We start from the raw sequence: 25,158 nt of genomic DNA on the forward strand, positions 1-25,158 counted from the left end.
CACGGTTAGATACACCACGGCTGGTTTCAAAATCATCTTTAAAAGACACTTCTCATTCCCACATTACTGTGCTGCTTCTTTAAAGTAAAACGAAGTCAAGGCGATTTTTAAACTCTCTTGTGAGATTAAAATCACAATATACGGACCAGAAAACTTACAAGGCTAATAATGGCATGACTCACATTCATAATCTCGTGTAGTGAATCAGGAGGGGAACATCTGCCTCTCTGCACAGGGCAGTAATGCTGACTCTGCTCCTTTCTCCACTATCTACTTGCAGAAAGCTAGACACAAATTCAGTAACAGTAGAATTCTCTCTACCTGGTTCCGGGAATTGGTTCGCGCAGACTTCTGGGAAATGTAGTCCGTGATGTTGTGACGTCACAGAGAGCCTTCCAGGAAATCCTAATCCGGGTTTTGTTCTGTACAAGTGCATTTTGTCCAAAGTTGGGCGCGAGTCCTCCCCTGCTGTGTCTCCTGCCGCGTCTCTGACTTGGAGGTTGGTTCAGGGTGCAGGTCAGCCTGAGGCTCTGTGCGGGTTCCGTCTTGGAGGGGGCGGACCTGGGCTGGGTGCAAGGGCCGAGAAGCTGCCTTGGAGATGCTGTGCTGAACTGGCTGGGACGCCGGAGGTTGCAGGTCAGGGCTGGGAGAGGGCGATGGGACTGTGCCCTGAGAGATGGTTTCCTTAGGACGGGCAGCCCGAGTCCGCCTTGGGCTTCTGGGACAGGAGAGCTGCCGGGGAGCGCGGAGTAGACGATAGCGCAAGGTCCAGGACTGCAAGCTAACGATGGTCAGCTGAGGTGAGCAGGACTGCAAGCTAACGATGGTCAGCTGAGGTGACCAGGACTGCAAGCTAACGATGGTCAGCTGAGGTGAGCAGGACTGCAAGCTAACGATGGTCAGCTGAGGTGACCAGGACTGGACGCTAACGATGGTCAGCTGAGGTGACCAGGACTGCAAGCTAACGATGGTCAGCTGACTACCTGCTCCTGAGGTGGAACTGGGAGCTCCCTGAGCAGCTTTGGTGGGGAAGCAGCTTCACGAGCTGAGCCCTTCTCACATGGATGCTGTCAGATTCTCAGTGTCTTAGAGCAAACGGGGTGTCTGACCCCTCCTGTACTCCAGCCTGCCTGGTGTAAGGGTCTTGAGTCTGGATTGTGTTCCTTTTCTCTGACAGTTAAATAATTAAGGCACAGCAAAGATCTCAGATGGGAAATTCTGGAAGACAGCAGACCGATCTGCCAGACTCAGCTGCTATAGAAAAGCTTTGACTAGGGGTGAGAGAGCACACGTGCAGCCCACACACAGAGGGATCCTCAGCAGGGAGAAGGGACTGGAGATGCTGACTCCAGGCCTCACCTTGAGGGCTGGATTGTCTTAAATCTTTGAGAGGTCCTTCATTCCTAATGTAGAGTGGACTAACTGTCATAAAGACAGGATGTCTGCTTGGCCCACAATGGTTGTGTCAACATCTCTTGATCTCTCCTTGAGTTGGTGAGGTAGTCCAGAAGTGTGGTCCCTAGGAACAGGCGAAAATCTCTCATGGCCTTGTTTTATGGTGCCAGGCTTTTGTGTCAGGTCAGCAGGGTGTGGAGAACTCACAGACCTGTGTGTGTTCCTGTGATTTAAAATAGACAGACCTGTGACAGAAAAGAAACTCCAGTCCACTCTATTGCACATCCCTGTCACCTCTGAATTTGTGAGGGGGAGGCAGGACCCTCTGGTCCTCCCCTGCTTCATAGCAAATTCAAAGGCTACTGAGTGTGTGTCAGAAAATACTAGAACATACTTCTTTCCCTGTTATGGTGTCCACTACAGTCATTATCAAATGCAGCGCCATGTTTTGAATTGAAAGGTGCGTGTAGTTGCATGGCCAACTCTTTCAAAATCTGCATTCGCTTGTTCTTTTCTTTGCAGTGTATATATGAAATTAAGTCAGCTCTATGAGAGTGCGTGTCCCAAATCTGTACTGGATGCACTCCACTTACTTTTGCTTTATGAAGACTCAGAAACAATATACAGAGTATTAATCCACAAATATGGTCAAACATCTAATGTAAAAGGCAAAGCTTGTGATAATGTTTTGAAATTCACATTATAATTATGTAATTCATGTTTCCAAAGGAGATACATTTAGTTCCATATTTTTTCAGGACTTATTCCATTTTCTGAGTCATATAATTGCAAGTCTTGGTGGCTTAAAACAAAAACCGATGACTCTTTCATTCCCCACGTTTGTAAGCATAGAGTTGGGACAGAGTCCCAGGGGCTACTCCTTCATGATGTGCGTAGTGTGTATTTTAAGCACTAAGTCACTTATGCAGTACACGGGCTTCTCTGAATGGAGGGTCACCTAAGAACTGCTAAGTGAGGGAGAATTAATTAGTCTTCCCCAGAATGAGCCCACCTATTATTCATCATATTCATATTTACATATATATATTTATGGCTGTGTGTATAACAGTAAAAATTAGAGAATACATCATATATTCAAGATGGACTATTGGAGGACATGAGAGAAGTTGCAATGAGGAGATAGAAGGGAAAATGATGTACTTATAGTGTAATTCGATAATTATTCAGAAAAAATGAAGTCTTGTTAATTGTGACAGTATTGGTGATGCTGGAAATTATTTTCAAGCAGATAAAGCTAATATATGATCTCATTAATATATTAAATGTAAGAAATTGTAACTCACAGAAGCTGGAGATGTAATGGTTGTTCCCATTGAACAGTGACATCAATAAATGAAGACTTGGGGGATATTCTGAAAATATGGATGCTCTGGGACAGTGTCATAGGAGGAAAAGCCCCAGTGCTGTTGCCCACTGTTGCCCTCAGTACTCAGTGTGGAAGCATTATGTAGGGTGCTTTTCAGAAGCCTGGAGGATTGTGTTTGATGAGGCGAGCATACATACCATAACTGAGAAAGATAGTCCAAACCTTACCTTTACAAAACAATGCATTAGTGCACATATTGTTGACAATTTTAATGCATCAATAAAAAGGCAAAATCAAGTATGACTACTCTCATAGGTCATTCTGTAACTTTACTCAGTAAGATATTAAAAACAAATTCTTGATTTAGAAAATTTTAAAAGCGAAAACCGCATCAGCAGTTGTATTCCTCAGCCAGAGCACACTGATGTATATGTGCAAAACCTGCCTTAGGAATATCATTAACACATCAATCAGTACCTGTCAGAGAAAAGGTAGAAAAGGAAAATGACTAATAGATTGAGTGATGTCTATTCTACTGTAAATTCTCGGTTGTCCGCCCTTTTCTTGCAGTTTTTAAGAAGTATGTTCAAATACTTGATTGATATTTAGTCTGTGACTTCTCCCTTTGATATTCTACCTTTTGCCTGCCCAAACCCATGTCTCTTTACACCATTACTGAACTCTGCAGAAACCCGGACACCAGTCAGAGCCACTGCTTCAAAATCTGCATTTTCATTGCATTTCACATTTATGATTATACATATTAAGTGGTGAAAAGCATGTGCTCCCTCACTATGTTTTCTTCTGTGAGAAATGTATATATGTGTGGTGTATATTATTAGCACATGGCTCTAATGAATGTTCTTTTGTGGATGCATTCATTTTACATTTCATCTCTCTTAAATGGATCATGTCCAACGGGGCTTATAGGATATTTTACCTTGCCTTTCCTTGAAGATGAGTCTGGTGATATTTTGTTTGTGATCTAACAAAGAAAGCTTGCCTGAAGACCAGAGTGTGGAGCTAAGCCACTAGTTAACCATAGAGGCCAGACAGTGGTAGCACACACCTTTAATCCTAACATTGCTGGGGAGACAGAAGCAGACAGATCTCTGTGAGGGCAAGGCCACCCCGAGCTACACGAGATTGATCCAGTCTAAAAGAGAAACAGAGCCAGGCAGTGGTGACTCACACCTTTAATCCCAACACTTGGGAGTCACACACCTTTAATCCCAGCACCAGGGAGGTGGAGACAGGAAGGGATTGGACGGAGAGAGGAATATAAGGCAGGAGGAGATAGAAGCTCAGCGCATTCAGTCTGCGGATTTGTGGAGATTTGTTCTGAGCATTCAGTAGAGGTAAAAGGTCTCTAGTGCTGGCTCATTTACTTCTCTCATCTTTCAGTATTTTACCCCAATATCTGACTCCAGGCTTTTATTATTATTATGTTTCTTCTCAAATGACAAATTAAAATTCAAGCTACAGATGAGTACACTGTGAGCTCATGTGACCACCTCATACATGTCTGAGGAATATTACTCATCTGTGTCAGAAACACTTTCATCCTGGGCAAAATCTAGACTTGTATCCACAGGCACATTATGCCTGTTAGGGTTTCTATTGCAGTGATAAAGACCATGGCAAATGACAACTTGCAGAAGAAAGCGTTTTGCTTGTACACTAAAAATTGTCGCTTGAATTGGTATGATAAAACGCTTATTGGCTATTAGCCTTGCAGGAAGTATAGGAGGAAAACCAAACTAAGGATTATGGGAAGGAGAAGAGCAGAGTCTGAGGAGTCTGCCAGCAGACACAGAGACAGGAGATTAATGTTCCATGTTAGTAAAGGTACTGCTATGTGGTAGAGGGTAAATAAGGAATAGGGTTGACTTAAGATGTAAGAGATAATTAGTAATAAGCCTGAGCTATCAGCTGATCATTTTTAATTCATATTCAGCCATTGAGTCTATTATTTGAGATTAGGAAGTCAGGACAGGAAATGTCCATTTACAGGGTTCATTTTAGACTGCAACTTCAGGTTAACAGTCCATCCCTGAGGGTCATCAAGGCAGGAAACTAAGGAAAGAGCTGGAGCAGAGGCCACAGAAGAACACTGCTTACTGAATTGCACAGCCTGCTTTCCTATGCCATATATAAGATCGCCTACCCAGAGTAGGTTCCACCCATAGTGGACTGTGCTGTCTCCTATCAATCACTAATTAACAAACACCCTCTAGGCTTGGTCACAGGATACAGTCTTAGGTACACATTTTCTCTATTATGTTTCTTCTCAAATGGCCAGTGTAAAGTAGACAGAACTATCCATCCCAATGCATCTTAGTATTAATACTATAATTTATGGTTTTAATGAATTAAAAACTGGTCTGTATTTCAGGAAATGCTGTCCTTCTGGGATGTGGCCATTGATTTCTCTCCAGAAGAGTGGGAATGCTTGGAGCCTGCTCAGTGGAATCTGTACAGGGATGTGATGTTGGAGAATTACAGTCACCTTGATTCCCTGGGTGAGGATCTCATCCATAGTGAATTCTTATTTCACCACCGACACATACCTTCCTCATTTTGAATGGTGTCTCACGGGAACATTTCAACAGCCAGATTCATATCTTTCATTTAAGAAAAATTAGAGAGCTTGCTCCATAGATAAAACATTCCAGTGTTTGAACTGTCAGTGTTGAACATGTATTTCTTTCTTTTTTTTAGATTTATTTATTTATTACATATACAGTGTTCTGCCTACATACCAGATTGAATTGCAGATAGTTGTGAGCCACCATGTGGTTGCTGGGGATTGAACTCAGGACCTCTGGAAGAACAGTCAGTGCTCTTAACCTCCGAGCCATCTCTCCAGCCCCCTGAACATGTATTTCATTCTGCAGTCTAGTGGAACTGTTAGAAACTCAATAGCATGAGGCATGGCACACACCTGTTAATTAAAGTGTTTCACAATTCAGTTTTAATGTCTTTCCCTTTAAATGAGACTCAAAATCTGGACATAGTAAATTCCTTTCAGTATTGTAGTGGTCCTATGAGAAAACATCTAAGGAACTGATTGTCTGCAGTCATGTATTACAACATATCTTTTCCTATAAACAGTGTACTGGAAAGGGCATGCCAATTCCCGGTAAAAAACACCCAAACAATCTTGTTCCCTTTTCCTACAAACAGGTCTTGCTGTCTCTAAGCCATTCCTGGTGACATTTCTGGAGCAAAGACAAGGACCTTGGGATGTGAAAATACAAGCAGAAGCCCCTGTTCATCCAGGTGGGTAGGAATGAAGGTTTCAGGGACAGAGAGGTCTAAATATCCAACAAAAAGGCAGGCTTTTGCATGTGCATTAAAACCTGTATTGTTGTGGAGATAATTCCTTAGGTATCTCCAGTTTTTGTTGTCAAAGGACATCTCTCAGATGTTTGTGAGATTTTAAGTCTCTTAAACTTTGTAATTCCCCAATGGTGAGCTGTGTATTTCCAGAAACTTCCAAGGTTTTTCTTTCTGTTGAGTCAACATTGTAATGTGAGAAATGCCTGGACGTGTATACACTTTTCTATAGACCGTGGTATGAAGTCATTGTAATACAGTAGGTTCACATATAAGTTTCTTTTTTTTTTTTTTTTTTTTTTTGGTTTTTCGAGACAGGGTTTCTCTGTGGCTTTGGAGGCTGTCCTGGAACTAGCTCTTGTAGACCAGGCTGGCCTCGAACTCACAGAGATCCACCTGCCTCTGCCTCCCAAGTGCTGGGATTAAAGGCGTGCGCCACCAACGCCTGGCTCCTAAGTTTCTTTTGCATCATTTACTCTCAGGTTAATCAGTGTTATCTGAGTTCTTTGTGAATGATAGAAGTTTTCTACATACTTTCCTCAATAATAAGGATTTAATATGCATGCCATGTGGATATTTGAAGATTAAAACTGTCTGCAACTACGAGGATGTGTTTAACAGCTTATCAATAAGTTTTCAGAATTTTGTAGGTTTGAGGTAGTTTTTTTTTTAGTGCTTTGTGATTTGCTATGCTGTATTGTTATTTAGAAATGAGCATTGCCTATAATCGTGTGTTTTGTGTACCATATATATTTTGGTAGGTGGATAAAACACATTGATAAAACACATCAGTACAGTGTGAGATTAAAAACATCTAAGAGTGCCGGGCGGTGGTGGCGCACGCCTTTAATCCCAGCACTGGGAGGCAGAGGCAGGCGGATCTCTGTGAGTTCGAGGCTGGACCGACAGCCTCCAAAACAATACAGAGAAACCCTGTCTCGTAAAACCAAAAAAAACAAAACAAAACAAAAAAAAACATCTAAGAGCTCTGGTTCTGTTCATTTTGTTCTCATGGGGAAACAAACATAGGTCTTCCATTTTATGCCGTGTTCATTGTCTCTTTCCATTCAGTGCTCAAAGGTTATTTAATCTTGTAAATGAATGAATCTTGAAATAGGTAATTTTATCACCAGGCCTGGTGTCCCACTGCATAAAATCCAGAACTTGGGAGGCAGAGGTAGGTAGGTCTCTGAGTTCAAGTCTAGCCTCATCCACATACCAGTTTCCAGAATAGCCAGAGTTACACAGAGAAACCCTGTATCAAAAAACAAAAAACAAAGACATAGGTAATTTTTTTACCTGTTCATTGACAAAAATCCTCAGGAAAATTTCTGTTATTCACCAATGAACCTGAAGTTTTTGCTATGACTTGATATCTTTCAGGTATGTATTTTCTAGTCATCAATAATAAAACATAAAATACTGTCCTAAATCCTTAGGCTATATTATTTAATCTTGCTAGAGATAGTCTATTTGGCATGCAATGTAGCTTTTGTGTCTTTCAAAATAAAACACTTACGATTACAATGGTATATTTTGATGTTAGTCCAATATCACATAATCAAAATTAACTTTCTGTTTTCTAGACTTGACTACTTTATAATTTCATGGATGTTCAGACATTTAACATCTCTATTGTTTAATGGGCTTATTTCTATTAATAAAATACCCTTTAAAGTTATTTAGCTATTTAACTTTGAATAATATGGCATTATGTCTATGCCTTATTTGGTTGTACTCTTACTGCAGTGGAAGTATAGATTGTTCCATCTTCTTTATTTTGTGAATTATGTTCAGTGTATATAAGTGTTGAAATAGTAGTTTTTCATTGATGCTTTAATATGTATGAGGAGTAAATATCTTTAATTTAAAGATAAGCCTTATAAGCATAAAGAACTTTTCCTACCTTTTGTTCATATCTCAATTTTTGTCCAACAGGAACAATACCCAGTGATTGTAACAATTATAGCAAGGCCACTGATTATAAACCTAAACCAGTCCTTATTAAACACCAGAGAATTCATGCAGGGGAAAAACCCTACAAATGTGAAGAATGTGGCAAGGCCCTTAGTTCTCATAAAGCACTTTCTATACACGAGAGACTTCACACTGGAAAAAAGCCCTACACGTGTAAAGAATGTCATAAGGCCTTCAATACACGCTCATCGCTTTTTATTCACCAGAAAAATCATACTGATGAAAAAACATACAAGTGTGAAGAATGTGGCAAGTCATTTTACTATCCTTCAATGCTGAAGCAACATCAAAGAATTCATTCTGGAGAAAAACCCTACAAGTGTGAAGAGTGTGGCAAATCCTTTTGCTATCCTTCATTCCTTAAGCAACATCAAAGAATTCATTGTGGTGAAAATCCCTACAAGTATGAAGAATGTGGCAAAAGATTTTCCTGTTCTGTAAGCCTTCAGGAATATCACAAAGTTCATACTGGAGGGGAACCATACAAGTGTGAAGAGTGTCATAAAGCCTTTCGTTTCCATTCAGCTCTTAGGATACACAAGACAGTTCACACTGGAGAGAAACCCTACAAGTGTGAGGAGTGTGGCAAGTGTTTCTCCTCATCTTCATGTCTTAGACGACATCAAACGATTCATTCTGAAGACAACCCCTACAAGTGTGAAGTGTGTGGCAGATGTTTTTGCTCATCTTCATCCCTTAGACGACATCAAACGTTCCATTCTGAAGACAATCCCTATAAGTGTGCAGAGTGTGGCAAACGGTTTTCCTGTTCTGCAAGCCTTCAGGAACATCAAACAATTCACACTGGAGAGAAACCATACAAGTGTGAGGAGTGTCACAAAGCCTTTCGTTATCACTCGGCTCTTAGGAGACACAAGAGAGTTCATACTAGAGAAAAATCTTACCAGTGTGAAGAGTGTGGCAAATGTTTTTCCTCATCTTCGTGTCTTGGACGACATCAAGCAATTCACACTGAAGACAATCCCTACAAATGTGTAGACTGTGGCAAAGCCTTTGTTAATCTTTATAGCCTTACTCGGCATATGATAGTTCATACAGGAGAGAAATCCTATAAATGTCTTAAAAAGTTTACTTCTTCAGACCTTAAGACACATCAACTGACTTATTCTGAATAAAACTCTGAGTATGGGGAATGTGGTAAAAATCTTTGCTATTCATTCAGTGTCACGTCTGCTGCGCAGCCTGTGTCTGAGAACGTGCGGAGGGTGTCGGGGATTGACAACACAGAGACTCATTCAACGATGTAAAGAAAACTTTAAGCATGCCCCAAAAAGGTTCAAGAAAACTTCCTAAGAAAGGCTCCCTCCAGAGAAGCTTCTGTTCTCTCCTCTACCCTGGCTGGTTCTGCTCTGACCCCAAAAACTGGTCTGGGCGTGTCAGAAGAGGTGATTAGTCTTTGGACAAGGTCGAGGTCAGGGCGGTTTCTGTGGGCAGGCCTTTTCCAGGAACTTATTGCCCCGGGCATTGTATTGTTTTTAGTAAACATGTTTTTAGTAAACATTGTCTTACAGCTGCCTACTCCCAGACAGAAGGGGAAGTGGGTCTCTGCTCAAGGTCTGGTGTTCCCACAATTCACCCCTTTTTATTTTTAAATGAGGCACTCCTGGCTTAGGTCAAGTAGGGTCACTATCCCTTTCCTGTCCTTGGGGGACCTTGAACTCCTGTCTTAGGTGGGAGGGGTCTTCCCCACAGGTTGCCTGTCAACAGAGCGCCCCAACCTTAGAATCATCTGTAGTAAGGCTTTATGGCTATCGGGATTGCCATGGGCTAAGCTAAGCAATACTTGGTTACGGATCTCTTGCCTCTGGGACAAGGCACGTTTGAGCTCGGCATAAAGCCAGAATGCCTACCGCCACTGCCACCATTCCCAGGACCCCCATTGACATATCGCCTCTCCATCACCGTACCCATCACCAGATCTGGGCCATAACATTCTACCAGCCTTCGTCTGTTACAAGGGTAACCTGCACGTGATTTACATTCTGTTACAAGGGTAACCCACATGTGCTTTACATTTACAATTTGATAAAGTTTACAATCGTTCCAAGATCTGCTCAGGAAAGCATTTAGAAAGTGCACTTGCACAGATACATTAGGTACAACCATTGATGTTACACATGTAGCATTATGAAAAATATGAACAATAGGCTTGTTGCACTATCCACAGAGCACCAATTTGTTCCTGTGGTGATGCAGTTTGTTGATTTAACGTCAGCTGATTATGCGACTTGAGTCAAAGTCTCCTTTTTGTCCCATTAGGACAAGTTGCATCTCTCTAGAAAAATACACTGGCCTAGTCGTGATTCCAGAAACAGGAACCATCAAGTCTGATATTTCAAGTGACCATGTCCTGTTCAATTACTGAAAAGAGGCTTTTGCCCCTCATCACAGTCCATACCAATGTCCAAATGTTTTAAATGGGTCCTTTTTTCTCTGTTGGCTTCACGATGAAAACTCATGGGTCCGGAAGGTTGATGCAGCAGGTCTGTTGAGAAACTGGAAATCTCGAACCGACTGTTTCCTTTCTTTCTTGGGCTCTAGATTCGATGACATCAAGGGTCAGGAACACTGATTTAGGAGATCTCACTCAAACTGGCTTAGGTATGCTCCCATGGTCTCAGGTCCAGTTTTTCTCTGCTCCATGCATCTCACTAAATGGTCTGACAGCTGCCGAAGCTTTATTCTTTTCCTGCAAGAAAACACAAACATGCCCTCGACCCCAAATTAGGGTCTTCTCCACTGTTTAGTGCATGGATGTCTCCATTTGACCTGAGCAATGGTTGCTCAAGTTCCATCATGCCAGAATCTGTCTGAAGCTCACTGGCATTCACATTATAAAATTTTTAAATGAGGAGTGTATTATTTGATGAGTCATGTGGGGACTGGGGATATCATTCCCCTTTTTTATTTTCTAAAAATTTTTTGAACTGTTGAAGCTGGACCATAATAGTAGAAGGATTTGTCTACCCTCCTTGGTTGACTATCTAGGTAAATTGGGATTACTACTTAGATTTTTTGTAGATGCCCATTAAAAGGGACATATCCATTAAATATTTCCCAAAAACTTCTGAAAATCACTCAAAGACTGTAAACTATACTGTGTCCAAATAACTTTTGAAAATTATTTGAAGTCGGTGAGCAGTCTTTCCCAATCTAACCTGTAGAGCTCTCACTAGCTGACAAGGCCTCGTTTGCATCTTAAATTTTTCTGTTAAAACATTAACAGACTGGCTGGATGTTCCTTTTGACTATATTTAAAGCAATCTAGGTAGCTTCTTAACTATTTTTGAAGGGATTTAAGTATCCTTTTAATCATATAAGCAGTTCACACTCACGCATTCACAATCACATTTCATACATACCGGTGTGGCCACACCATACATTCAGAACATACATGCATCTTTCAGTCATCCTTTTTCCCTAGGTCATGATTAGTCTGTTGCAATGAAGCTTCCTTAATTGAAATCTATATAAAGGAACAACTCCAGCCAATCCTTGAACTAAGAGGTTAAAAAGTCCTGTATGTTCTTTATCATTCCTCCATTTGAGCTACAGTCATGGGGTACAGCTGTACCTACTCCTTGTAACTGTAGATGCAAGGTGGAGAGGCTAAGCTTTTGGCCAAAAGTTTTTAGAGATGACTCACAAAATAGAACTTAAATGTAAACAAAAATTTCCATTCTATATCCCTTTCTCTTTTTCTTTTTCTTTACTTAATACCAGTACCTCTTTACTGTTACAAAATTTTTTTTCACCCATTTTTTTTTAAGTCAGGGTTTCTCTGTATTGTTTGAGGCTGTCAGTCCAGCCTGGCCTCGAACTCACAGAGATACGCCTGCCTCTGCCTCCCCAAGTGCTGGGATTAAAGGCGTGTGCCACCACTGCCCAGCTTGTTACCAATTTTTTTTTTCTCTGTATTATTTGGAGGCTGTCTTGGAACTTGCTCTGTAAACCAGGCTGGCCTTGAACTCAAGAGATCTGCCTGCCTGTGTCTCCCGAGTACTGGGATTAAAGGCATGTGCTGCCAACGCCCGGCTATTCACCCATTTTCAATCCAACTTTCAACCCAGGATGTTCCCTCATAAAGGCGTGTTGGGATTAAAGGTGTATGCCGCTGGTATTAAAGGCGTATGCCGCTGGCAATCTCTTGGATTCCCCTACTTTCTGACCCTGGTATCAGGCTTAGGAGGGGGAAACTCAGAATGTCTAGTTTCTGACTTTTTAATCTCATTGGCGGCAGCCGCTCCCAATGTATTATTGGTGTTATAAAATTTGATGAACAGGGAGCTGGAATGACTAACTGGCATCAACATGGGGGGGAAGTCCTCACCAATGCCCATATTTCCCTTACCTGAGTGTTCAGCAATGGTTGGATCATCTTTATCATGGTGAGCATTCCTAGTATCCGGAGTAGTATTGGGGTCGACATGCTTGATGCACCGTTCGGGGACCCAAATGGGCTTCTCACTTCCTGGAGGGAAAACACAAACAGCCCCTCTGACCCTAGCTAATAGGGGGGTGGGTGGCTGCCATTTTCCTGTAATTAAGTCCTTCCATCTGACCCATCCCAAGGACTGGGAGGGTTTGTTCCAATGTCTCTCCATAGCAGAGAAATTATTACGGTCTATGGTCAAAAAATTTAAAATGTAAAGTATGGTGGATAACTGAATATTGGGGGAGGTAACATACTCCCCCTTTTTTATTTTCTTAAAATACTGTTTGAGAGTGGCATGGGTGCGCTCCACAATAGCCTGTCCCGTGGGGTTGTGAGGAATACCAAAAGAATGGACAATGTGATGTTCCCTGCAAAAGGCAGCAATTCAGATCTTAATCCAAATGAAGTGAATCCATAGTGGAGAATATTAAGTTAATTATTTGCAATGTCAACATGAACATCTAACTTCCAAGAGCACAAATGCTAAAAAAGTCATCACAGAACAGCAGAGACTTCTCTTTGTTGAAACCTCCCCACCAGTTTGTTGAAGCTGTGTGTTTGAAACTTGCTTTGATTGATGAATTTCTTCTGTAATTATAAATGTTTCAGGAAAGCTTTACATTGTTGAAGCTTGATCCTGTGGGTGCCCTGAATCTGAGATCTGGGCTATAGTACAGTTACCGTTATTTTTCCCTGTGGTGTCATCCCGACACCTGTAATAACATCTCCCCTGAGTGTATAATAATCTCCAGGTTGGACTTTGGTGATATGGTTTACATTGGTACTAGTCTGGGATGAATGGGCATGCGTGTTTATCTCTCAAGAAAATGCTAAAAGAACACATTTTCAGTCATATTTGAATCCAGAATAAAGAATGTCTTATTTCCTTTACATTCAGAACAGCATTTCTCAGATGTACCTATCTGTCATGTCATACATATTGCCATCACACTGAAATAAGGACCCAAACCAGTTGCACTCACTCAGCAGAAAGGATGTTTTTGATTAGTGGATATGTGATCCTCAAGTATGAAACACTGTAGAGGCAGGTCTTATTTTACTGCATATACAGATCCCAAAGTCATCTGAATCTCAAGTTTACTAATGTACTGTTAACTGTTAACAGGGGGTAATTAACACCTAAACATTAACAATCGCTGATTTCTAGGTGACTAAATGTCTCTAATGTGTCCAGAATTGTGTTTCTAGTCATGCTAAATATAAATGAAATTTACTCACAGAGATGAGTGGGAAGGAGAATCCAATTATATCTCTCATTCTATACTCCTCTTTAGGCTGTTGAAGTACACCCTAAAGTACATACCTCACATAACTTAATTTGTCTAATATGACATAAAGTTAAAAATCAAGTCTAATTATAATTTTAAAAATCCTGGTTTAGGAAATAGATTGTTACTCCTAAAGATGTTAATGCTACAATGCTCTTATGACAGGGCACCCCCGGGCTCAAGGAGAACCATTTCCTTCAGATGGCACACAGATTCTATGACAGTAAATTCTATGTTCACCCTGTGACATCACAAGGGTTTAAGGGGAAATACTTGCTGAATGTCTGCTGCTCCCGTCTCTCCTGCTACACCTGCTCTAATGACCAGGCCCTACTTAATTAACTGGTTGTTAAACTTTGTCAAATGACAGGTTGCCTCAGGAAAAATGATTCTAAGGACCCAGTTCCTGCCCATTCATAAAAATCAAAGATCTGAAGGTAGCTAAAAGAAGTGGAGCATGAATTAACTTAGGCCCTGTCAGGATATCCTGGTTATACTGCATATCCCCTGCAGCCTCAAAAGGCAAATAGATTTGTAATGTTGTCCATACACAAAGGACAGTTGTTTCCTATAAAGGTATAAATAGAAACATAAACAAGAGTAGCCAGGCTTGTTGAGGCAGAAACCAAGGCAGACCATAGGCATAAAGCAAAGTAATCTCAAGACAGAAGAAATAACCTATCACAGTTAGAGGAAGTAGGCTTGGAGCCCTTAGAAAGAGAAGGCATTAGGACCCTGTATAGCTTCTCTAACTGGAGAGGCACACAGACAAGGGGCGCTCTAACATTAAAAACAAACAAACAAACAAAAAACCAGGTTACTGCTGGACATCGGAAGCACACGACTTTAATCCCAGAACTCACTTTAATCCCATCACTCGGGAGGCAGAGGCAGGTGGATCTCTGTGAGTTCGAGGCCAGCCTGGTCCATAGAGCAAGTTCCAGGATAGCCTCCAAAACAATACAGAGAAACCCTATCTTGAAGAAACAAACAAACGAACAGGTTACACACCACACAGCCACTGTGAGTTGGGCCCTGGCCTCCCTGGCTGGTTAGGCTAGCTACTACTGGCTGTCCTTTCTGGCCTCCCTCACCTCAGGATGTGAGTACAACAAAGCAGTCCAGTTTCCAGTCTGTGCAGCTTGCACTGGGTTCCTTGAAGGTAACTGGAGATTCAATAAAGATCCACCAAAGCCATGTGACCTCGTGAGTAGAATATCTGAGACAACTACTTACATATTGGCAACTCTCAGTCTAATGGGACACAGAGAATGCATTGCCTTTCCTAAACAGAGATCAAAGTGAAACTCTCCAAGGCTGCTAGGTAGAGGTTATGGTGCAGAATAACGTATTTGTTTGTCAAATTTCAATAAGGTTGTTTGATACTTCTGCTATCTGTCTCCTGATTTTGAGAAACTGAGGTTAAGTTCAAGGCACATGGTCTGACTTCCAACATACTGTCACATAGGAAGATTTTCAGAATCAGAGATGGCAAAGGAGCTTGAACGAAACAGACCAAAGCTCTGCATAGGGAATTCCAATAATCGATAATGGGTCGGTGGTCATTACGCACACCTGTTTGAGACAGGAGCCGCGCCCCTCCAGTTGGGATGGGAGCAGGGAGATAAACATGAACTATGAACAGTGTATATGTTCATGACTTTGTGAAAGACCAGGTGGATGTTGGTATCATTTTAGCAGAGCTCCCACTGCAGCTGAATTTTTTATGTATATTAGCATCTGAAAGTTTTTCATGGGACTTAAGGATTGGTGGGGAAATCCTGCGATGGATTATGGGAGTTCTTTGCAAATAAATGTTAGGGAGTCAGACTTCCAACTTTGATCAATGCTTTGTATGCTCTGTGTCCCTGACCAACTTAATTCAGTATGAGTTCCAAAGTTCACACAAAAACTGTTTCTCAAGCTGTGGGCACTGATCTATATTTAGCTCACACAGAGGTTCACTAAAGATGAACAAGGGTTATTTCTTTATTTCCAGTACTGCGTATTAAGACAAAGTCTACATTAGAGCAGAGTACAAACAAAATACAAGAACGGGTGTGGGTATGTGAATTTACATCCGACTTCCGGGAAGCTGCCTACAAAGACTTCTGGGTAATGTAGTCCACCAAATTGTGACATCACGAGTAGCCGTCCAGGAAATAGCAATTGAGCTTTCGTTTTTGAACTGGTGCACCTACCCCAAAGTTGGGCTCGAGTCCTGCTGTGTCTCCTGCTGCGTCTTTGCCTTGAAGGTTGGTCCAGGATGCAGCGCAGTCTGAGGCTCTGTGCGGGTTCCGTCTTGGAGGGAGCGGACCTGGGCTGGGTGGGAGGGCTGAGAAACTGCCTTGGAGGTGCTTGCTGAACTGGCTGGGACGCGGGAGGTTGCAGGTCAGGGCTGGGAGAGGGCGATGGGACTGTGCCCTGAGAGATGGTTTCCTTAGGACGGGCAGCCCGAGTCCGCCTTGAGCTTCTGGGACAGGAGAGCTGCCCGGGAGCGCGGAGTAGACGATAGCGCAAGGCCCAGGACTGCAAGCTATCGGTGGTCAGCTGACTACCTGCTCCTGAGGTGGAGCTGGGAGCTCCCTGAGCAGCTTTGGTGGGGAAGCAGCTTCATGAGCTGAGCCCTTCTCACATGGATGCTGTCAGATTCTCAGTGTCTTAGAGCAAACGGGGTGTCTGACCCCTCCTGTACTCTAGCCTGCCTGGTGTAAGGGTCTTGAGTCTGGATTGTGTTCACATTCTCTGCCAGTTAAAGACTTAAGAGAGGAAAAAATCTGATGGACAGCAAAGATATCTGGTGAGAAATTCTGGAAGACAGCAGACAGATCTGCCAGACTCAGCTGCTATAGAAGAGCTTTGACTAGGGGTGAGAGAGCACACGTGCAGCCCACACACAGAGGGATCCTCAGCAGGGAGAAGGGACTGGAGGAGCTGACTCCAGGCCTCACGTCGAGGGGCTGGGTTGTCTTACCCTTTGAGAGGTCCTCCATTCCTAATGTAGGGTGGACTAACTGTCATAAAGACAGGATGTCTGCTTGGCCCACAACGGTTGTGTCAACATCTCTTGATCTCTCCTTGAGTTGGTGAGGTGGTCCAGAAGTGTGGTCCCTAGGAATAGGCGAAAATCTCTCATGGCCTTGTTTTATGTTGCCAGGCTTTTGTGTCAGGTCAGCAGGGTGTGGAGAACTCACAGACCTGTGTGTGTTCCTGTGATTTAAAGTAGACAGACCTGTGACAGAAAAGAAACTCAAGTCCACTCTATTGCACATCCCTGTCATTTCTGCATTAGTGAGGGGGAGGCAGGACCCTCTGGCTCTCCCCTGCTTCATAGCAAATTCAAGGACAGCCTAGCCTACCTGAATCTGTGACAGAAAACATTCAAACATACTTCATGGGTGTGATAAATACTTTCTGTGGTTCATTTCCTGTTTCTTACAGTGATCACCGTGACAGAGCCTTGCAATCAGCACTTTGGTGAATTACAAACTAGGTGTGTTTAACCTGTTGACACATTGCACTTGTAATTAATACTTTTGTCACTAATATATTTTCATTAAAGACATTAAATTTTGGTGATAACATAGTTACTTGCATTTACTGTGTGAGGTGAAAAGCTCACTTGTCCTTGTTCTAGGGTGCCAGGGCTTTGTGTCAGGTCAGGAGGGTGAGGAAGAGCTCACAGACCTGTGTGTGTTCCTGTGATTTAAAGTACTTGTTGATCTAGTCAATAAGAAGGGTCCCTAGGGACAGGTTCTGAAGAAAGGATTGAAAAAAGGAGCTATTGAATTTACCCCCGAGACTAAATAAAGCTGTCAGGCCAGGCATGTGTCAGGGGTGTGTCGAACCTACTAGGCAGCCTGTGTCCGAGAACGTGGGGAGGGTGTCGGGGATTGACAACACAGAGACTCGTTCAACGGTGTAAAGAAAACTTTAAGCAGGCCCCAAAAAGGTTCAAGAAAACTTCCTAAGAAAGGCTCCCAGAAAAGCTTCTGTTCTCTCCTCTACCCTGGCTGGTTCTGCTCTGACCCCAAAAACTGATCTGGGCGTGTCTTTGGACAAGGTCGAGGTCAGGGTGGTTTCCGTGGGCAGGCCTTTTCCAGGAACTTAATTGCCCCAGGCCTTGTTTTGTTTTTAGTAAACATTGTCTTACAGCTGCCTACTCCCAGGCCAAAGGGGAAGTGGGTCTCTGCTCAAGGTCTGGTGTCCCCACAGGGGTGTTCATGAATTAAGGTCTGGAGAGGCCATTTCATGGAGCTGTGAAGGTAAAGTCTGGATTGCCTTGGAAACCCCAAGATGTTAGAAATGCCAGGGCTATGGGATGCCTGCTGAGGAGAGCTGAGTGAAACCAGCCAAGAGAGAGGTGTGTTGTAGTCAACAAGGTTGAAAGGGCTGGAGATTTGAAGAGCATTTTGACATCAGACATGGAGATGCAGAGTTTGGAATTTGCACAGCTGCGTTTTGGTCTTGCTTGTGGTCCAATATTTCCTCACTACTTGTCCTTCCCTATGTTTTGAAACAGTCATGTATATCCTGTGCCAGTATATGTCAGAAGTGTTTGATCTGCTTTTTGGTTTATAGGAGATTACAAAAGAGATTGCATGAACCTCAGAATAGACTTTGAACTTTAGACTTTTAAGTAAGTTTGAGACTATTACAAACTTATGGGACTTTTAAAGTTACACTTGATGCATTTTTTTGCATTATGATATGGCTACAAGTGTTTGGGGGCCAGGGAGTAGAATGTAGTGGTTTTAAAGAAAATGCTTCCCAAAGGGAGTGGCACTATTAGGAGGCGTGGCCTTGTTGAAGTATGTGTGGCCTTGCTTGAGCTCGCCTGTCGCCATGGAGGTGAGCTTCTTGTTCTCAGATCTGCTCAAGCCACGCCCAGTGTCTCAGTTCCTTTCCAGTTGCCTGTATATCAAGTTCTAAGGTCTCAACCCCTTCACTGCCGTGGCTACTTGTGTGCCACCATGTCCCACCGTGATGGCAATGGACTGAACCTCTGAACTGTAAGCCACCCCATCAAATGTTCTCCTTTATGAATTGCTTTGGTCATGGTGTCTCTTCGCAGTAATAGAAATCCTAACTTATAGCCGGGCGTTGGTGGCGCACGCCTTTAATCCCAGCACTCGGGAGGCAGAGGCAGGTGGATCTCTGTGAGTTCAAGGCCAGCTTGGTCTACAAAGTGAGTTCCAGGACAGCCTCCAAAGCTACAGAGAAACCCTGTCTCGAAAAATCAAAAAAAAAAAAAAAAAAAAAAAAAAAAGAAATCCTAACTTATACATAGACTTACCACCCACCGCCCACAGCATCTCTCAGGAGGCTGGCCCCAGGACAGCATGTACTTTCCCAGGTAGAGCAGGGTCCCTTATGTCGGGCTGCATTAGAGTGATCCTTGTGATCAGTTCTCCTTTGGGGACCTGCTCCAGTTCTCCCATAGAACAGTGTTTGCCATCTTCACTGTCTAGACTCTTGCCATTCTCCATGGTCATCAACTCCCCTGCTCTTGCAATTTCCTAGTTTAAAACAAGAGTGGCATCTTTGTTTTTGTTTTGTTTTGTTTTTTCTTCACTTACTTGTAAAGGTGGAGATGGGGTCTACAAGCTACAAAGGTGCTTGAGAAATCAATGGGTGTTCTATTTATGAGAAATCAATGGGTGTTCTATTTACGAAAATTTCTCAGTCTGCTTGTTATTTGAATAGGTATCGGCCTCCTCATTGCTGCTTATTTCTTCCCCTTATTAAAAGACATTTTCAGTGTAATCACTCTTCACAGAATATATGTTTCCACGGCACAAATTCTTGAGAACATGGCTCCTCCATTCTAGTGCTGCAAACATCATGCACGTCACACACAGTCCTCTCTGTCTGACCTGGGAGCCTCCGACCTAAGGACAAGTTTTCATAGTACTAGAAAGTGATTTGCGGGCTTCCAAGGGAGAGAAGCCATAACCCAACAATAGGACTCCCTGAACAATGACAACGTTAATATATGATACCCTGTAGATGGGAATCTCTTGTAACTGTATCCAAAAGAAATATAATTACCAAAGAACTACTCAGAGAGGGAGAATTAGTCTTCCCCAAGGATGAACCTACTCACTGTTCATCCAGTGCTATGAGGTCAGTCCTCAAAACACACACAGAGAACACTTATGTAGTATGTGCATGTATGTGTGTGTCTATGTATATGTAAATTTAACAATAAAAACTGAAGAAGACAATATATTTGAGATGGACAAGAGAGGAGTTGGAATGAGGGAGGGGAAGAATGATGTAATTATATCTTAATTTTACAATTTTTCAGAAAAACAAACCAGTCTGGTCAGTTGTGATAATATGGGTGAAACTGGAAATTATTTCAGGCAGAGGAAGATAAGTACCAGTTGATCACATTGATAGGCTACATGCATAGAGTTGTAACTCATAAAATTTGGAGATGCAGTGGTTTTTCTGTCCAGACAGGGATATCAGGAAGCTGAGGTTTGGGGACTTACCAAACAATAGATGGTCCTCAACAGTGTGATAAGAAGGTGATCTGTGTTCACAGTACTGTTTCCCCTAATACTGGATATGTGTAAGCATTGTGTAGGATACATTTCTGGAGCCTGATCTATAGTGTTTGTGTAGATAAGCAAACAGAAACTGAGAAAGATGATTCAAAGTTTACTCATGAAATTATTGCAAAATACCCCATTAATAGTTAAATTACTGATAATTTTAATGTAGTAATAAAAATGAAAAGTAGGACTATTCTCATAGATCATTCTGAGACTTTACTCGGGAAGATAAAAAACAGAAATCTGAAATTAGAAAATTTTGAGAGAAGAAAATAGCAGCATCAGCAAATGTATTTCTCAGCTACAGCACACTGATGCACAGGGTTCATATGTGGGAAATATACTTTAGGAGTACCAAAAGCACCTCCATCAATCCCTGCCAGAGAAAAGACAGAAAGTGAAAAATGACTAAAGATCAGAGAGACATCTGTTCTATTTAAGTTCTCCAATAGTGTTCTTAATCCTCTAGTTGATTTTGTCATATGTTCACATATATTTTATGTGTTCTGGTATTATTCTACGTGTTGATGGTGAAATAAGAATTAACTATAGATGCAATCCTCATCCAGGAAATCAAAGTCACTCCTCTTGACTACCCCATCTCATGCCTCTTGTCACTGTCATTGACATCACTACTAAAACTGTACAAATTCAGAAATTCAAACTTCAGCCGGAGCTGCTGTATCAGAATCTGTATTTTAGTTCATTTCATATTTGTGACTGTGCACATGAAGTGTTGAAAATTCCTTCTCCCTCTATGCCTTTCTCCTCTAAGAATATGTGTGTGTGTGTGTGTGTGTGTGTGTGTAGTGTATAATATAAGCATATAACACTATTATTCTGCTTTCCTTTATCATTTAGAATTACCTGCGCAGGACAGGCATCACCCATAATGGACTGTGCTGCCTCATACCAATCACTAAGAAAATGCTCTCCTAAGCTTGGAACAGGACAGTCTTAGAGAGACATTTTCTCTATTATGTCTCTCTTCTTAAATAACCCTAGCTTGTATCAAGTTGACAGGAGAACTATCCAGTCCAGTACATTTTGGTATTTATATTCTTATTGGTGGTTTTAGTTAATTTTTAAAAAATGCAATATCATTCATTGATCTTTGTTTCAGGAAATGCTGTCCTTCCGGGATGTGGCCATTGAGTTCTCTCCAGAAGAGAGGGAATACCTGGAGCCTGCTCAGTGGAATCTGTACAGGGAGGTGATGTTGGAGAATTACAGCAACCTTGATTTCCTGGGTGAGGATCTCATCCATAGAGAATTCTTATTTCACTATCGACACATACCTTCCTCACTTTGTATGGTGTCTCATGGGAACCTTTCAACAGTGAGTTTCATATTCTTCATTTCAAGAAAAATTAGAGACCTTGCTCCATAACTAAGAAACATTTCACTGATTTTTCTTTTTTTGTGTGTGTTTGGTGGGACTGTTAGAAATTCAGTGGTATGAGGCACGGAGCATGCCTGTTAATTAAAGTGTTTCCCAAGTCAGTTTTAATGTCTTTCCCTTTAAATGAGACTCAGAATCTGGACACTGTAAATTCCTCTAGTGTAGTAATATTGTCAGAATACATTTAAAGACCTACTTGTCTGTAATCTTTCATTGTATTATCTCTTTCCTTATAAACACTCTACTAGAAGGTACGTGTCAATTCCTAGAAGAACACTTAAACAATCCTTTTCCTTTTTACTGTAAACAGGTCTTGCTGCCTCTAAGCCACACCTGGTGACATTTCTGGAGCAAAGACAAGAGTCTTCGGATGTGAAGAGACAAGCAACAGCTGCCAAGCATCCAGGTGTGTAGGAATGAGGTGGTCAGGAATAGAGGTGAGGTACAAATATTCAACCGAAAGACAGACTTTCCCATCCGCCTTGAAACATAATATTATGGAGATAATTCTTTAGGTCTCTCCTTGTTTTTGTTGTCAAAGCACATCTGTCAGACATTTATGGTGATGTTTTAAGTCTCTTAAGCTTGGTAATCCCCAATGGTGAGCTGTGCTTGTATTTACTGTGACTCCCAAGGCTTATCTTTTTGTTGAGACTACATTGTTATATAAGACTCAAGGAAATGCCACTCTATACAGAAAAGTCATTTACTTGCATCCTTTTATTGTGATGAGGCCAGCATGCCATTTACTCTTGTAGGGTCTATGTCACATTGGAGGGTAAGTGTGCTATTTGATCCTGGGTATGTCCTGCCATGCAAGTGTAGTTTAGATTTAACCCATTTTACTGAAGCATTCGATTTCAATAACCAGTTTTTTAAAAGCATACCTCATCTTTGAATATTATTCAATATTAAGCAAAAAATTAACCTTAAATTTGTTTAATGTTACCTGCTTTATGCTTAACTTGGATAACATGTACACTGGCCTATATAATAGAAGGTATAGACTGGTCTCTTCCTCGAATATTTTCTCTGCAAAGGAATTACATTTGTATTTACCATGACTACAAACAGATATTTGGTCACATTAAAGATATTTAATCACTCATTAGATGATTCATCATTATTATGTCTTAATTATCTTTGTTGTAACAGTTTACAGTGAATTAGTGACTCCTTGTAAGATTGGGATTTTATAAATGGAAGTAATTTATCTCTGTTAAAAGTTTGAATCCTAAAATTTACATTTTGATCTGAAGATGCTTTATACAAAATAAACTTTAAACATAAATGCAGTCTATGGAGAAAGTGGTAACCTCGCTGTCCTTGTTTCTTTATGGTGGACCTTTACAAAATCTGAATAAGCCAACAGGTCTCTTACATTAAGTACCTTGTTTTATCACAAAGAATACAATCAGAGGAGAAAATAGAAAGGTTAACCTTTATATGAAGATACCTGTAAAAATAAAAAAGTGTACAATTAATTATCCACACAATTCTTTGTGGTGATATTTTGCTTATGCTACAACAAGTAAAGAGGTCTGAAAGTCTGTAGAGACAGACAGGAAGTGATTTGGCTGGAGGGGAAGAGAGGAATGTAAGGTAGGAGGAAACAGGAATTCACTCTCTTTTGGAGCTGAGAGTCATAGAGGTAAGGACTCTAGTGGCTGGCTGCTCTGCTTCTCTCATCTTTCAGCTTTCACCCCCTAATATCTGACTCCAGGTTTTTGTTATTAATACCAATTAGAACTCATGCTTCAGTTCTTCTTATGACTCAGTTTCCCCAAATCTCTAAAGATTAACAAAGTTAGGAAGGATATAAGTGACTAAATAGTCTACTTGAAGTAGTTTATGTTAACCCTGAATAACATTTTGTGCCTTAGGAAATTTTGACCTTAAGTATGTTATCTTTAAGTCTCATCCACCATAAGGCCTGTGTAATATAGCCAGACTTCCTGTCACCGAAAGGTTGTCTGGTTTTGGTCCTCTCTTTATTTATATAGCTTGTCTAAAATAATTTAAACCCCCTTTAAAAGATATAACCTCAAATTTATGTCATTTGTTTTAAATCATTTCACTGATGATGAGATAGAAAATTTATATCTTAACAAGATTTTAGCTGAGTGTTGGTGGCACATGCCTTTAATCCCAGCACTCGGGAGGCAGAGGCAGGCTACACAGTGAAACTCATGTGCTGAATAACTATTACTGTTAAACCATTGTGCCTCGAAAGTTTCCAGGTAAACCTTGTAGAAAACATCATAGAGTCTTTATGATTTAGATAGTATGTAAACTTATCATGATCATCATTAAATTAAGTAAACATTAAACATCTAACAGAATTAAGCTATGATTTTGAAGTTATTATTGAGAGATTTTAAAAGATGTCTTTTTTATCCTTTTTAACAAAGAGGATCCCATTAGTTGTTTTCATGATACACATCTTTCTACCATGAGGTAAATTAAATAATAGCATCTATATGAAATAGTTTACCTCATAGTGTCTTTTGTTGGGCTGTCCTGTTCTTTTTGCCTGTCAGTGAGTCAGGGAGCCAGTTTGACCCAAGACAGGGGCTTTAGAAGAAATTTGGAGACAAATATTCTTGTGTGGGTTGAAGTGGTTGTGGCATATCTTATCCCCAGAGCCAGGCATTCAGTGAGCTAAAACAGTATATGATGATTTAAAAAACATTATCTATATTCAAAAGCACTTGTTTGTAAGACTGAGCCCAGTGATTTATGTAGGAGGAAAACAATGCCGCCATTAACCATGTGACTTACTAGAGGCGCATACAGATGAGGTAATAAAAGAGCAGTTTACCACACCGCTAACCACACCCACTTTAGGCATGACTAAAGACTTAAAGACATATACATACGTAGGCGGTGAACTACATCACTAGCCAGGCCCACTTTTGGGCGTGGCTAGGAGGCCTTATGGGGGAAGGTATAAAAGACTGAACAATGGAAGTCTTGGTCTCTTTTTCCGGCTTTCGGCTTCCAGTTCATCGGCGGAAAACTACTCGGCTCATCTGGGTTACTTGTTTGGTATCTTGTGAGTAATTTCTACAATAAATACTTAGTTTTATTTTCAGTAAGTGTGCCGTTTATCGTTACATCATCAGATTTATACTGCCAAAACTGGTTTGTGTCTGCAGATGTGGGCAGACAACCTGAATAGCTCTATATATATTTTCCCTGTTATAAAGATCAAGCTTTATGATAATAGAATTATTCTATGAGATGGGGCATATTGGCATCTTTGTGGATCAACCTCTAAGCACATAAGTACCAGTAGCCTAGTGATATTTGGACAGAAAAACCATAAAAGTAGACATCTAAGCAACTCAGAAAGTTCTAGAAATGAAAGGAAGAGTATCCAGGTTTCGTGGAGCAGAGACATGTGGGGA

The 25,158-nt window shown here is 41.3% G+C and overlaps 1 protein-coding gene across 1 annotated transcript in view; it reads left to right on the plus strand.

Moving 5' to 3' along the window:
• The window catches only part of LOC101837650 (zinc finger protein 91), a 32,325-nt gene continuing 7,167 nt past the window's right edge, over positions 1-25,158 (plus strand). Inside the window, exons 1-7 of the mRNA XM_040757907.1 lie at positions 1-499; positions 5,118-5,244; positions 5,909-6,004; positions 8,000-9,164; positions 15,879-16,038; positions 21,470-21,596; positions 22,059-22,154. Coding sequence (XP_040613841.1) covers positions 5,121-5,244; positions 5,909-6,004; positions 8,000-9,164; positions 15,879-16,038; positions 21,470-21,596; positions 22,059-22,154 — 1,768 coding nt within the window. The 5' untranslated portion in view covers positions 1-499; positions 5,118-5,120. The remainder of the gene's footprint in view (positions 500-5,117; positions 5,245-5,908; positions 6,005-7,999; positions 9,165-15,878; positions 16,039-21,469; positions 21,597-22,058; positions 22,155-25,158) is intronic.

Source organism: Mesocricetus auratus, unplaced genomic scaffold (genome assembly GCF_017639785.1).
Source record: "Mesocricetus auratus isolate SY011 unplaced genomic scaffold, BCM_Maur_2.0 Super-Scaffold_100015, whole genome shotgun sequence".
Classification (NCBI taxonomy): domain Eukaryota; kingdom Metazoa; phylum Chordata; class Mammalia; order Rodentia; family Cricetidae; genus Mesocricetus; species Mesocricetus auratus.